Genomic DNA, 14,996 nt, shown 5'->3' with positions numbered 1-14,996 from the left:
CAGGGTGGTAGCAATGCAGATGATGAGAAGTGGTCTGATAATTTTGTGGGGAGGAGGGAGGGCAGAAACTCTATTATTTAGCTCTCTGTTCCTTTATGAGTTTCTTGTGAAAAATATCAAACATACAGAAGTGTTGTGACTGGTGTGATGAACACCGGGGACCTGTCACCCAGCTTCAACATCATTAGGACATGGTCCATCTTGTTTCATTGATAAATCCTCACCCACTAGATTATTTTCAAGCAAATTCCAGACTGCTTGTCATTTGTTCAGCAACTCCTTCAGAGTATGTAGTTCTGCAAGATACGGACTCCGTGATTACCACAGAAAAAATTATCAATCATTTCTAAATATAACCAAATATGGATTCTGGATATACTGTGAAGGTGGAGCCAACAGAATTTTCTAATAAAATTATGTGTGGAACACAAGAAAAGGAGACGAATAAGGACATGTCCAAAGCACTTAGCCCGAGGGGAAAAATAGAGAGTTCAGTGGTAGAGCATATGCTTAGCATGCAAGAGGTCCTGGGTTCAATCCCCAGTACCTCCATTAGAAAAAAAAAAAGTTGAGCAAAGTGCTTGGCCTGAGTAACCCATAGGATGGAATCTACCATGACATGCTATGGAAAAGATTATGGAGGGAGCTGATTGGCCCGGGTCAGGGTCAGTGAGGGCGGAAATCCCTCTTTCTGTAACATCTAGTTTAGCAACAATAACACAGGATTTGGATCTCATGAACCATAAAGTTCTACACAAGTCCTAGCTGTTTGTATTCTTGTTCTCATTTAAATCTCTGGACTACACCGTGAGGCCCACCCTCCTGAAGGCACAAAGGAAGTAAACCAAACCCAATAAAGTGCTGCTTGCTTCAGTGAGTTTTATCTCAGGACGTTTTGCCTGCCTCTCTGCTGAGATGATCTCTAAGCTTCTCTCCAGATCTTAAGATTTTTATGAATCAAAGTGGAAGCCTTTAAAAGGCTACAAAGATGCAAGCCACATTATTTGGAAACTGTAGCTCATTCCAGTGATACAGGCTGCTTTGGCTAAGTCTCCAGGTACAACCTGGTATGAGGGTGGAAATTCTTCCCCACACTGTAGTTGCTAATAAAAAAAAAAATCTTATGCTAGTTTTTTTTTTTCCTGTGTTAGTTTAACAAATAAATTTAAAAAACAAAATAAATTGAAAATAGTGCTTTAAAAAATTCTGGTGATGTGAGGATACTGCAGTCAAACACACCAATTCCCCAGTTGTACAAGATGGCTGGCCAATTAGCATCTAGGAAACCACTGCACTTTTGGAAAGAACCAGTTTGGAGGCCTCTTACCCTCCACATTCACTTTGGTTCTTTAGCTAAAATTCAAATCATTTCCATCATCTGCTGAGACAGAACAAACCTAGAAAGATGCAAAGTGCAGCTACAGTTGCAGGAGGCAGGGTGGCAGCAAGAGAATCTGCCAGCATTCAGGGACCCCTGCCCCTGGCCTTTCACTGTCTCCCCTGCCTGTTTCTCAAGGGGCACCGTGAAGATTATTTCTGATCTGGCCCCTCATCAGAACTGCCTTTCTGGGCAAGCTCCATTTTTGGCGAGAACCAGGCTGAAGCAATGTGTCTGGCAAGCCCACTTCCACACCCCTCTCCCACCGGATTTGGCTGGACCCAGTTCTTGCAGAAAGTCCCCTTCTCCTGCTTAAGCAGAGGTCCTGAGGCCCCAGCCAGTTGTGTTTTTGTCTGCAATATGGAAGGCAGAGATGTCCTGAGTGTCCAAACCTGGGCTTGGAAGACCCTTGGGCATGCCTCCTCTTATAGCTGAGTTCAGATGTTGCTCAGTTCTTTGGTAAAACCAGTGTTCTACAGCTTCTGACTTCCAGCCCAGGACCCGGTCAGTGGTAGAGATGCTGCCCCAAGCCACAGCTCCTCAGTATGCTTCCTCACCCACTGAACACCAGCCCTGACCACTAGACATGCCCAGTTAAACATGCAGTAACTTTACACAGGTTCATACCTCAGATGGAAGATAGGTTTTTCACCCCAAATCCTGTCACTGTGGGATGATTTAGTAAGCTTGAGTGGTCTGCAGCAAGTAAAGATGTTAAATGAAGAGGATGGTGAGATCTACAGGGCAGTGGTTCTTAACACGGGCATTCTTGCTCCCTGGTGGCGATCCAGTAATGTCATTTTTTGGCTATCACAGGGTATGTTGGGGCAGGGGGGTATAGCTCAAGCTGTAGAGTGCATGCTTAGCATGCGCGAGGTCCTGGATTCAAACCCCAGTACCTCCTCCAAATATAAATAAACCTAATCACCTCCGTCTCATAAAAAGGAAAAAAAAAGGTATGTTGTAACATCTAGTGGGCAGATGCCAAGGATGCTGCCCAACATCCCATGATATACACAGGACAGCCACCCACAAGTTACCTGGTCCAATAGTATGTATGAAGGTTGAGAAATCCTGCTATAGGCCAAGGTGGTTTGGGTTTTCAGCGGGTAGGCATTTTGTAGGGGAACAGGAAGAGCTGGCTGATATAAGGCAGACTAAATGATAATTTCAGAAGGGACCCAGGGCTTTAAATGAGCAACAGGTCTAAGAGCTGGCCCCTTGCAGCAGGGCACCCCTTCTTGAGTCTGGCAACATTGTCTTGCAGTTCTGAGGGAGTTGAGGACTGACTGCAGTGGCAGCTGGAGAAATGACACAGGATAGAGAACTAACTCCAAGCAAGCACATCACTTTGCCACATTAAGAGCCCATACATTTATAATGACCTGTATCTGCAGCTGGAGACTTTCATCCTGCCACTTGGCAAGCTGGGCACAGGAGTAGGAAAAAAACAGATGAGCCAGGCTTATGGATGGGGTAATGCAATAATGACCAAAGAATGGAAGGCACTGATTTTTTTAAGCTAAGAGAACTTAACGGGGTAGATGAGTTCCCAGCCCAGTAAGGGGGCTTGACAGTATGGGCTCCCCAGGTTCTCTCCAGTCCCGGGTTACCTGCTACTTCTTTCTTGCCAAGTTTGATGTGTTCTTCCTCCTGCCACCACCCCAGTCCAGTCTATAGGAGATGCAGGAAGAGCCACGTCACAGAACCCCTAAGCACGTCTGAAAATTCAATCCACTTTTCATGTTACAAAATAAAAAGGAAACTAAATCAAAGCAAACAACAAAAACCCAAACCGCGATAGAGGGGCTATTAATTATTCGGCTTTATCTTTAATTAAAGTAAAAGATTTAATTCCAATCCTGTCACCTAGGGATCATTTCATCCACTGCTCTGTTTGGCCGCCAGTCTCTTGTCTCTCTCCTCAGCAATGGTAAGGCGGATACCCTTTCCACGGGGAAGAGAGATCCATGGTTTGTTGCCCTGGAGGAGAAAACAAAGAGAATCAAAACCTGCTACACACCAACTCCGTCAATAGGTCAGCACATGCTATATTTGTCATCTTATTCAGAGAACAGAGAAGCCCCGTTTGTGAAAGCACTCAGCAACAGCCAGGCAGTCTAAGCCACTTAGATGCTGGTTTGTCAGAAACATCCGCTCCTTGGGATGTATTAAACTTGCTGCCCACATATGCAGATGCAAACTACAACACCTTTCATAACTAGCCTTAGAAGAACTGAGGTAGTGCCCAACGCCAGGTATTAGTTTCCAAAAACAACAAAACCAAAAAACTCCAAAGGCACAATTTAAAGAACCTAACTATATATAAGGTATGTTCATCCCGTTACTGGCACTTTTCCCCAACCCAGGTGATCTGGTCAACCACTGATTCTGTGATACTGGGGTACAGGATTGCCCCAGGCCTGCTCAAACCCCAGTACCTCCTCCAAATATAAATAAACCTAATCACCTCTGTCTCATAAAAAGGAAAAAAAAAGGTATGTTGTAACATCTAGTGGGCAGATGTTACATCTGTGTGAGCCCTATCCCAGGAGGCTCTACTTTATGTTCATAGAGCCAGCAGGAGCCAGCCGCTGCAATTCCAAGCAATACCTGCATTTACAGGTTTCTCTGGACTAGAGAAGGGAATCCCAGACTTACTTTGCCAATAACGAAAATATTGGACAGCCGGGTGGCAAAGCTGTTGCCGTTGGCATCTTTCACGTGAACTACGTCAAAAGAACCGGGATGTCTCTCTCTGTTGGTGATGACACCAATTCTCCCCAGGTTGGCACCTCCAGTCACCATACATAGGTTACCTAGGTGGGAAGGAAGAAACAATCTTCTCAGAGCAAAGCACTGTGCCCAGTGTAATCAATGACAGACAGTTCTGAAACATTTACTTCTACAGATCTGTTGTTACCCAAGCTAGAACTCTCAGGGTCCTCTTAAAATTTGCCCTGTCCTTACTGCACAGCTAATAAATGTAAACTTCAACACACCCACCTTGCCCAGACTACTGCTGTGCCTCCAAGGCACAGTTCTAGGCTACTGCTCTAACAGACTGGGGATGATGACAGCATTACCAAGGGATGTATCACAATTAGGCCAGTCTGCTTTTTGGCCAGACTTCCCTGCCCAGCCCTCAAGCCATTTTCACAGATGGGCAGGGCGGGGTAGGGGCTTTTGAGTCATCTAGAGCAGGCCTGGGAATGCTGTCTTATACCAGACCTCATCTCTTCCACACACAATATTCTGAGCACTTGGGCCTCTGGAAGTCAAAATACTATACACCTGGGCACTGGAGCAGATACATTCTCCAGTAATTTGTTTTTACTCTCCACCCAAATGTAAACCCATTCAGTTTCTCACACCTCCCCACTGAAGCCATTCTTAGCTGACTTCCCTCTCCACAATTCAGAACACATTCCTCTAACCCTTACTGCCACCAGAAAGCCATGCTGAAACAAGACACCTTAAGGCTTTACACATGCCCTAAACATTAATTTCTTAAAACTAAGAGCTGCCGCCTTCCCAATCCCTGACTTCATCAAGATATCTAGCTTTGGTTGCTAATTAGGTGCACATCAGACTCACCTAGAGCTCTCAAAAATAAAAACACCCCACCCAAAACCCTGTACCCAGACCCTGTGCAAGTCATAACAATTAAAAGGGAAACACAACAGCTTATAGCTCAGCTTTAAAGAGAATGCCCAAGCAGGAGAGGCTGCTTACCAGTGTCGAATTTGATGAAATCAGTAATCTTGCCAGTCTCCAAATCAATCTGAATGGTGTCATTCACCTTGATGAGGGGATCAGGGTAGCGGATGGTGCGTGCATCATGGGTCACCAGATGAGGGATTCCTTTTGTGCCCACAAAGATCTTTCTTACTTTGCACAACTTGTACTAGGAACACACAAGGGTTACCCACATTAGTCTAGCTCACATGCACTATGCTTGAGTACATTAAACAGTTCTTTCAGAGCCAAAAGTCACCAGCTGAAAAATGCAACCAGTAGCTAAAGGTACCAGCCCTACATAGGAGCAGCCTGTTTCCTAAACTGCAGCTGAATAATGGTGTCCTTTTCCCCCTATACTCCACAAACTTATGTTGCACATTGCCCCTTTCTAGGTTAGTCTTATTTCCTATTATGTATTTTCTTTGTAGCACTGCATCACCCCAAGGTTCAAGTTCAAGGCACTGAAGGCCCCACAACCTCAAACTCCCAGAATTCTTCCCTCCAACTCACCCAGATAACAAGTGCCTCTTAATGCCCTCTATATCACAATTGAGTTTTGTCTCACAAACTGCAATTGTATTACCAGTTTGTCTAATCAACAAATATTTCACAAAGCATTTCAATTTTGGAATTTCACTCCCTAAGACATGCTTTAAGTAAAATCAAATCACCTCAATGCCATTGGACATGCCCTCCAGCCTGCAGATAACAAGGCAGCTAAGGAAATTAGGAGCTGAATCACCTAATTGAATTAACCTTCATTTACAGCCAATACTTCAAGAAGCCATGAACTTTTACATAAAACCATCACAACAAACTGGATTAAATAATCAATGTCTGTAACCTTTTTTTGGAGCTATTTCAAACTAGTGCCCCAAGGATTATCAGTCCCCTCCATTAATACCTTTCCCCTCCCCAGAGTAAAGGGCCAATTGTATTGAACTAGATATTGGCTTCCTGGTCCTTTATTCTTAAAGGACCCATACTTCAGATACTCCTGAAAACTAGGCAAACAGATGTCACTGCTCAGCTACAATCCATTTCTGCCATGAAAAAAGAAAAAACACAATCTGTTGATGTTCACTTCAAATGAGGGTCAACTATCAGATATGCAGCAATGCACTGCCACACAGCTATTAGCAAGACTTTTAATTACATGGCACAAAACTGTACACACGACAGAACCACACCAAATTGTTAACCAATTGTCAACCGGCTATTTCCATGTATAAGATTCTAAGTCATCTTAATCTACCTACCTCACCACAATGGACCAGCCCATGTGCTTAACTCAGCTCTAACTTAGAATCAAGGTACTTTACTAAATGAAGGCCCAGCCTGCTTGCAACACTCACCTTGGCTTCCTCAGGTGTAATACGATGGACAGCAAAGCGACCTTTGGTGTCATAGATCAGGCGGAAATTCTCTCCAGTCTTGTCAATGCTGATGACATCTGATATCAAACAGCAATATGAAGGTTACTATAGTGACCCCCACTACCCCACCATGAACACTAACAATATCAATATAAGGAGGAAAAAAACCCATGTTTCCCATTTCGAATACCAAAAAGGATTCCCAAGATCCATGATGGCTAGTCAGTCTTTAGTATTTCAAGACCCTGTTTTTGTGACATGAAAAACTTAAAGTGAGTTGGAAATTTGGTTTTGAGAAATGATCCATTATTATTCCATGATTATTTGCAGCCCCACAGTATGTAAGTAAAACTCTTGAGGGGGAAGGTCATGCTTTATTTGTCTGAAACTGATAAAAGCCCACCACTATTTAATACAACTATTTTAGAGAGGGAGATAAAACAATCACAAGGAGCCACCATCAAGTGCCCACCATTAACCACTTACCCATAAAACCAGCAGGGTAGGTTATATCAGTGCGAACCTTGCCATCAATCTTAATGAAACGCTGCATGCAAATCTTTTTTACTTCATCACCTGTTAAGGCATACTTAAGTCTGTTCCTTAGGAAAATGATGAGGGGGAGACATTCCCTCAGCTTGTGGGGACCAGTAGATGGACGAGGAGCCTGTAAAATTATAACTATTGTTGGGATTCACTCCAATTACCTCTCAAGTCCTGAGATCCACCAGACTATCATCCCCCAATTTGGGTAGACAAGAGGTTTACAAGCCTACAAAACTATTCTAGACCTTAAAGTCTTACAACATTTTCCCCTTTCAGAGGACCAGGCCTGTTAAGAACATTTGAAGTCTTGCCTTCATCTAAGTGTGGTATGTGCGATAAATGACGCAATTATCATGCAAGAGTGAGGTGGGGTGCAGTCAGATAGCACAGGGCATTCAAGAACAGAGGAAGTAAAGAAAGAATATGCTTTCCTTACCCCTGGCCCCCAGATGATTTATGGGAGGCACTGCAGGAAACATTTTTTGGATACAGTAATCAGGGATGCCTGACACATTAAAGCACAGTATAAAGTATGTACCTTAAGTACTTCGATACTTAATATATAAAACATGCTTACAATATAATGATACTTACAAACACACCGGTCAGTTTATCCAGCATCCAATGCTTTGGAGCTGCTACACGCTTCAGGTGCTTCTTGGGACCACGAGCCTGAAGGGGTTTTAGGGTTTTAATGCTGTTAAACAGTTTCAAGTCTTTCCAAGAACAGCTTACAAGAAAGTTTGTTTCCTCTCCAGCAAAATGTAGACAATGTTAAAAAGCACAAGGCCGTGACAAAAGGCAGAGAAGCAAATGCATATACAGTATGTAGCAAATACCATAGGTTCCATAAACTGCAACCAACTTTCTCATTGTACAAACATTAATTGATTACTGTCTCTCGGAACAATATGTAGTTACTAAGTATTTCCATGTTACTGCTTAAAAGTATATCTGCTTCTAAAGGTTTTTTCTAGGACACTATATTGGTGAAATGGCTAGGGGCTAGACCTCGTGGCACACAGAAACAGAAATGGACCAGCACCCAGCCCGTGCTTCTACTTATCCAAAAGAAAAATTCTCAAAGTATAACTGGCTAGTTTTTAAGTGTTTGATGCGAGATCTTATCTGACCTCAGCACAATCACGTGCCAATAGCTGCTTCCTCGAACTCTAAAGAGATCACTTTTCACCTCAAAATGCGGAAGAAAGCCTTAATGCCGTACACTGCTGCTTACTAGCCACACTACATAAAGTTAGGCCGTGCCAAAGACACGGCGGAAAAATCTCTTCCCCGCCCGCCCCGGGCCCTACGTCTGTCCTCCGGACCCACCCGGGGCTCCGGCCTGGTAAGTCAGCCGCTCCTCCCAGGGCGGCAGGATGCGTGGCCGGGTGTGGCCGGCCGGGTGACCAAGGCCTTCCCGCCAACGACATAGATTTTCCCCCCAAGGCCGGGCGCCGACTTTCGCCCTCGCCCTCAAGCCCACCGGGGCCCACTCCTCAGGCCACACTCCCTTCGCCTCCGCCCGACCACCCACTACGGGAACCCCGAAGCCCTGGGCAGCCCCGACCCTCAGAGGATGGAGGCTGATGAGTCCCAAGAGCTCCCAAAGAAGCTGCCTTACCATGGCTGCGCTAGGCACGAAAAGAGGACCGCCTTCTTCCGGCGCGGCGAGAAAAAGAGGCTCGGCGCCTGCGCGCGCGGAAACCTTGGACGCTCCGCCCTAATCCGCCCTTTCTCAACGCTCTGGGAGGCTATCTTGCCACCTGCTGGTGGGAGGTCAGAGGTCCGGGGCTTGGGAAACGCCACCGAAAGAGAGGTGTCTTTCAAGAGTGATTTCCTCCCTCCCCTTTCCCGACCTACTTGCCTCCAGTACTTGCTGAGCGCCTCTGGGGCGCCTGATTCTGTTAGGTGCTGGACGTACAAAGATGAGTTAGACAAGTTCCCTACCTTTGAGGAGAGGGCAAAGTGAGGCTAAGTCCCACATACGCATGCTTATATAATCAATAGAATACATTTAAATGAATATTTAATATTATTTCTTAAATATATTTTGCACAAGGAACTATATTCAATATTGTAATAACCTATAATGGAAAAGAATCTGAAAATGAATATCGACATATGGATGATTGAATCACTTTGCTGTATACCTGGAACTAACACAACATTGTAAATCAACTATATTCCAAAAAAAAAAAATTTTGTCTGTCTCTTCTTCTGAGTTCCCTCAATCCAGCCACCTCTCTCATACCTCAAGTTGGGAAGAACCAGCATTTTTTCCCCTCTCGCTTCTCTGCAGATTGCCAAGGGAGTGGAGTGGTGGGGGTGGGAGGGTAGGATCTCTGCTTGAAGTTTGGCACCCTGTCCCTCGATTTCTGTACAGTGGATTTGGCACTTATCATAAAGTCTCAGGGAAGAGAAAGGACATAAGAGACCATCAGGTTGTCTAACTAAAACTTTGATCTGATCATGTTATTTCCCTACTTTGGAACTGCCTTTTGCTCCTGCCTGGCCCCTCGGTTCCCTTTGCCAGTCACCTGCTATCTACTGCGCCCAGACGCCCATTGCTGCCTTACCCTACCCCAAAACTTAGGGTGCTCCAAGGTGTTACTGCTCTGAGAAAGCTGCCACAGAAGCCTCCTGTGGACTTGATCTCTCAGCTTGGAACTGCCATGGAGAGCCCATCCCCTCCCTGGGCACCCAGTTGCACTTGTCAGCCTGAGAGATGCATACAGCTCGGGTTCCTCTGGCTCTCTGAGCCCCGGGTCCCCTCACATTCTTCTGCCCCAGAGTCCTGCGTTCAAACTCGATGACAACCCTTAGCACGTTGGGTTATAATGACTAGTTTCCTTGTCTGTCCTCCATTAGACTCTGAACATCTCCATGATGCCCTAATTTACCCTTTGCCACCTAACAGAGAGCTTACTGCTGTGTCCAGCCCTTGGAAAATGGTTGTTGAATGAACAAATTAAGTCAACATCCCACTCATTGTGCCAAGTGTCACTAGAGTATCCCTGAGAGCATCCTCCCTGTGCCTGAACTCCCCCTATCATGGGGTCAAGCTCCTAACTCAGGAGGTTCCGTCTTATATGTCTGTCTCTGCCCTCCACTTCACCCCTAGGTAGTCGGTAGATGAGCAAGAGAGAAAAAAAATGTTGGCTCTTTTCAACCAGACAGTATTAACTAGGAGGGCAGGGACTCCTCTCTGTCTAAAACTAAGTCCGTAGTAAAGCATGCTAGATTTGCAGATACAATCTACTGTATATAAAATAGATCAACAATAAGGTCTTACTGTATAGCACAGGGAACTATATTCAATATCTTGTAATAGCCTATAATGAAAAAGACTATGAAAAGGAGATATATATATATCAGGATGAGAACAGGAATAGGAACAAATGAATACAGATGATGTGTTTAGGGGATCTAGGGCAGTATATATATATTATATATATATATATATATATATATATATATATATATATAACTGAATCACTATGCCATACACCAGAAATTAACACAACATTGTAAACTGACTATACTTCAATTAAAAAAAGGAAAAAAAAAGATTATTGGAAAGAAGAGGCAAATGATTGGAGGTGGGGATTAGAGACAGAGTGAAGGTAATGAGACAATGGAGGGTGCATTCTGAGGTTTTCAGTCTGAGGGCACTGGGAAGATGGTGGTGCAGCTAATAGATGTGATGTGAGTTCATTTGAGAGTGAGGAATGACGTGGGACTTCCAGCTGGAGAGGAGGGAGAAATAGCTGGTTAGAGCTGCAATCTTACTTGGGTTCACACAGCTAGTTGGGGGTGGTGCAAAGAGGCAGGTCTTTTGCCTGCCAGGTCTGTAGTTTGTTTTTGTACCACAGCCTGTCAAAGGGCTTGACAGAATCAAAGCACCTTTTTTCAGCATATTTTTTTCTCTGTCAATTTGTATTTAGGCAAAAATGACATTCTAATAACAATAAAGGGAATTTGGAAAGTGCTAAGAAAATCACACACAGTACTGCCCTAGAGCCCCTAAACACATCATCTGTATTCATTTGTTCCCATTCCTGTTCTCATCCTGATCAGTTTGTGTGCATGCATACTTTTACATAATTTTAATCTTAGCATACAGACCATTTTCTAGTCTGCTTTTATTTGATTATAAACACTTTCTGAGTTGCTACATAATCTTCATAGTGAGTATTTTAACAGCTACACCATATTCCATTAAATAGATGTCCCCTAATTAATAAGGGTTCTTTCTTATTGAAAATTCAGGGTTTGTTTTTTTCTTTGAGCTTTTTCTTTCTTATGAATGTTGCCACAGTGAACAGTTTCCTTCATAGGGCCTTTTTTTTTTTTTCCTGCAGTGGAATGATTTCCTCAGAATAAATCTATTCCTTCACCCAACATTTATTGAGTGGCTACTCTGTGTCAAGCTCTGTATTATAAGCCAGGGAAACCGAGATGATTAATATCTAGTTCCTGCTCTCAAGGAATTCACATTACAATGGGAAAAGGCAGGCTGGGAGGAGGGGACGGAAAGCCTGGAGAAGCTCATCAGGGAAAAGATGGTGGTGAAGCAGTTTGGAACACAGAGGGCTGTTAAATCTTAAGAATTTGGACTTTAGCCTGTAGGTAGACAATGGGGAGCCGTTGAAAGATTTTAAAGAAGACGGGATTGGCTTTGTGCTTTAGAAAGATAACTCCAACTGCTCCCTGTAGAATGGTTTGAAGGAAGTGTGAGTGGTTTGGAGGAGATGGATCAGGGTTATTTCAACAATTGGAGCAAGAAACAGAAGGGTGAGACCCAGGTCTGTGACTGTGGGGTGGAGGAGGGGGCAGATTCAAAAGATATTGCAGATGGAGTATTGGCAGGATCTCACTGGGAAATGATGTATCTGCAGGGGTGAGGGACAAGGAGATAATTAGGATGACTCCCAGGTTTCTGGCTTGATGACTCAGTGGTACATTCACTGGAAACTAGGAGGCGGTATGCTTGGTGTGAGACTTGGGGCTGAGGAGGGGGAACATCAGCTGGAGATGTTTTATAGACACAAGTCCGAGCTCAGGTGTATGATCTGGGCTGAAGACTCCTATCTGGGAAAACTGGTGCATCTGTGCTCAGTCCATGGGAGTGGTCGGCAGTAACTGTTGGAAAGGGAGCACTATGTTAAGAGTCTGAACACTTTGATAGCAGTGTATGTGTATTGCCAAAACCCTTCCTCAGAGGATCCCAGCAATTTTACTATACTTGTGCCAGCCTGGTAATAACTTATTTTTAACTTTTACTGATGTAACTGTTTTAATTTGCACTTTGAAAAATCACTAGTGAGGTTGAACATTTTGCCATATGCTTGTTTACTCATTCTATTTCCTCTTGGGAGAAGTATCTCTGCCTATTCATCTTTGGGGGACATGTCTTTCTGATCAATTTGCATGAGTGCTTTACAGAACACAGAAGTTCATCTTTTGTCATCCTTGAGGCAGATTTTTTTTTACCAGTTACTTTCCTACTGGTTACATTTCTCTATGTACAAAGTTTCAAATTTTTATGTAGCAAAATCTGTTGATCTTTTCTCTTGTAACATCTGCTTGTCAATTCAAAGCTTAGAAGGTTACCCTTAGTTCACATATCTGCTGAATACTCAATTCTGTATAATAGCATAAATTGAATTCTTTATTAACTTGGGGTTGATAAAGATAAACAGGTAAACCAAAAAAATTATGTTTTTTCCCCAAATGGTTAAACAATTTTATCACTGCAATGCATCAAATGATCTTTCCCTTCTCTGTTGTCTTGTGAGAACTGCTTTAGTATATCATAAATGAAATTATACAGTACATGGTTCTATTTCTGTAAGTGTGGGCATGGAAGATGGTGAGTAGGGAACTGAGACACACATCCCAGCATTCTGTCCCAGATTACCAGAGGGAAGGGACATGCATAAGAGGTTCATGCTCACGAGTCACACTGTGAGTGAAGTGCGCCCCTCATTCCCCATCTTAAAGAGTAGCTCTTCATGCCTCAGATTCCCTGATCAACTTATTGCCTGCAATCAATGAACCAGCACAGCCTACTCCTTCATTTTTCACATTACTGGGAGACAGTGAGGCAGAGTGGAAAGAGTACAATTTGAATCTCTCTCTGTGTGCCCTTAAGCAGGTGGCTTCACCTCTCTGAACCACAGGTTTCTTATCTGGAAAATGGGGATAACCATACTTACTCCTCAGTTTGTTGTAAGAATCAGATATGATGTATCAAATGCATGGAACAAAGCAGTGACTCAATCAGTGAACTAGTGCTCCAGTTCCCTCCTGGCCACTTCTGGCTACTTCTTTCTGCAACTGATTTTTGAAACAGCTTTACTGAGGAATAATTAACATACACTAAATGGCACGTATTTAAAGTATACAGTTTGATCAATTAAATTTTTTTCTTGGTTTTTAAAATTTTTAATTAAATTTTATTTTTTGAACTTTTAAATCCCCCCCCCCACAACAGAGGCACTGGGGATTGAACCCAGGACCTTATGCACACCAGGCATGCACTCTACCACTGAGCTATACCCTCCACCTCTCCACAGTTTCACGTTTTGATGTGTGCATACACCCAATGAAATCATCATCACAACTAAGATAATGAACAAGTCTATCAGTTCCAAGTTGCCTCATTCCCTTTGTAATTAATCCCTCATTCTAGCTCCTCCCCATGCATTCCCAGCCAACTAGTGATCTGCTTTCTGTCACTATTGATTAATTTGCATTTTCTAAAATTTTGCATAAATGGAAATCTTACAGTCTGTACTTTTTTTTTGGTCTAGCATCTTTCACTCAGCATAATTATTTTGAGAGTCATCCATGTTGTACCAATAGTTTACTCTGTTGCTGAGCAGTACTTATATAGCACTAGTAGAGTAGTATCATATAGTATAGGAGAGTAGTATATATCACATAATACATGCATGTATATATGCATGTACACGTGTATATATGTATGTATACCACAATTAGTTTATCCATTCACCTGCGGATGGACATTTGAGTTGTTTCCAATTTGGGGAAATTACAGATAAAGCTGCTATGAACATTTCTAAACAAGTCTTTTTATGAACAAGTGTTTTTATTTCTCTTGACAAATACAAGTGGAATGGCTAGGTCATATGATAGATGTATGTTTAATATTAAAAAAAAAACCTGCCAAACTGTTTTCCAATGTGGTTGTATTATTTTACATTCCCATTAGCAGTGTTCTAGTTGCTCCACATCCTCACCAAAACATGTTAAGGTCAATCTTTTTTTTTTTTAAGTTATTTATTTATTTTATTGCTGTATAGTTGATTTATAATGTTGTGCTAGTTTCTGGTATACAGCATAGCAATTCAGTTATACATATACATATATATATATATATATACTCTTTTTCATTATAGGTTATTTAACTTAATTTTCATTGGGGTCAACTATACACAGAATTTACCATTTTGACCATTTTTAAGTGTACAATTAAGTGGCATGAAGTGCATTCACAGTGTTGGGCAACCAGCCCCACTCTTCAGTTTTAGAACATTATTATCTTTCCAAATAGAAACTCTGTACCCCTTAAACAATAGCTCCCCATTCCCTCCTGCCCCCAGTTCCTGGTAACCTTTATTCTGCTTTCTGTCTCTGTGTGAATTTGCCTATTCTAGGTATCTTATATAAGTGGAATCATACAATATTTGTCCTACTGTGTTTGGCTTATTTCACTTAGTATAATGTTTTCAAGGTTCATCCATATTGAAGTATGTTTCAGAGTTTCACTCCTTTTTAAGTCTGAATAATATTCCACTGCGATTTGCTTATCTATTCATCTGTTGATGGACACTTGGGTCATTTCCACCTTTTGGATATTATGAACACTGATGCAATGAACAAAATTGTTGTGCAAGTATTTGAGACCCTTCTTTCATTGGGTCTAA

The 14,996-nt window shown here is 42.7% G+C and overlaps 1 protein-coding gene and 1 non-coding gene across 2 annotated transcripts; both read right to left on the bottom strand.

Annotated features, from left to right (window-relative positions):
* Positions 1-3,188: 3,188 nt before the first annotated feature.
* RPS4X (ribosomal protein S4 X-linked) lies at positions 3,189-8,763 on the bottom strand. Its single transcript, XM_010991289.3, has 7 exons — positions 8,666-8,763; positions 7,636-7,713; positions 6,982-7,162; positions 6,475-6,572; positions 5,114-5,285; positions 4,040-4,197; positions 3,189-3,361 (listed from the first exon to the last, which is right to left on the bottom strand). Exons 1-7 carry the CDS (start codon positions 8,666-8,668, stop codon positions 3,260-3,262), a joined length of 792 nt encoding a protein of 263 aa, XP_010989591.2. The 5' UTR covers positions 8,669-8,763; the 3' UTR covers positions 3,189-3,259.
* A 4,774-nt stretch (positions 8,764-13,537) lies between these two features.
* On the bottom strand, positions 13,538-13,610 carry TRNAT-GGU (transfer RNA threonine (anticodon GGU)). The gene has a single exon. It is a non-coding gene; the product is annotated as a tRNA-Thr (tRNA).
* Between the last annotated feature and the right edge of the window lie 1,386 nt (positions 13,611-14,996).

The sequence above is a fragment of the Camelus dromedarius genome, chromosome X, assembly GCF_036321535.1.
Source record: "Camelus dromedarius isolate mCamDro1 chromosome X, mCamDro1.pat, whole genome shotgun sequence".
Lineage (NCBI taxonomy): Eukaryota > Metazoa > Chordata > Mammalia > Artiodactyla > Camelidae > Camelus > Camelus dromedarius.
Note: the sequence above shows the minus strand (reverse complement) of the source record. Positions and strands in the feature narration are given on the sequence as shown.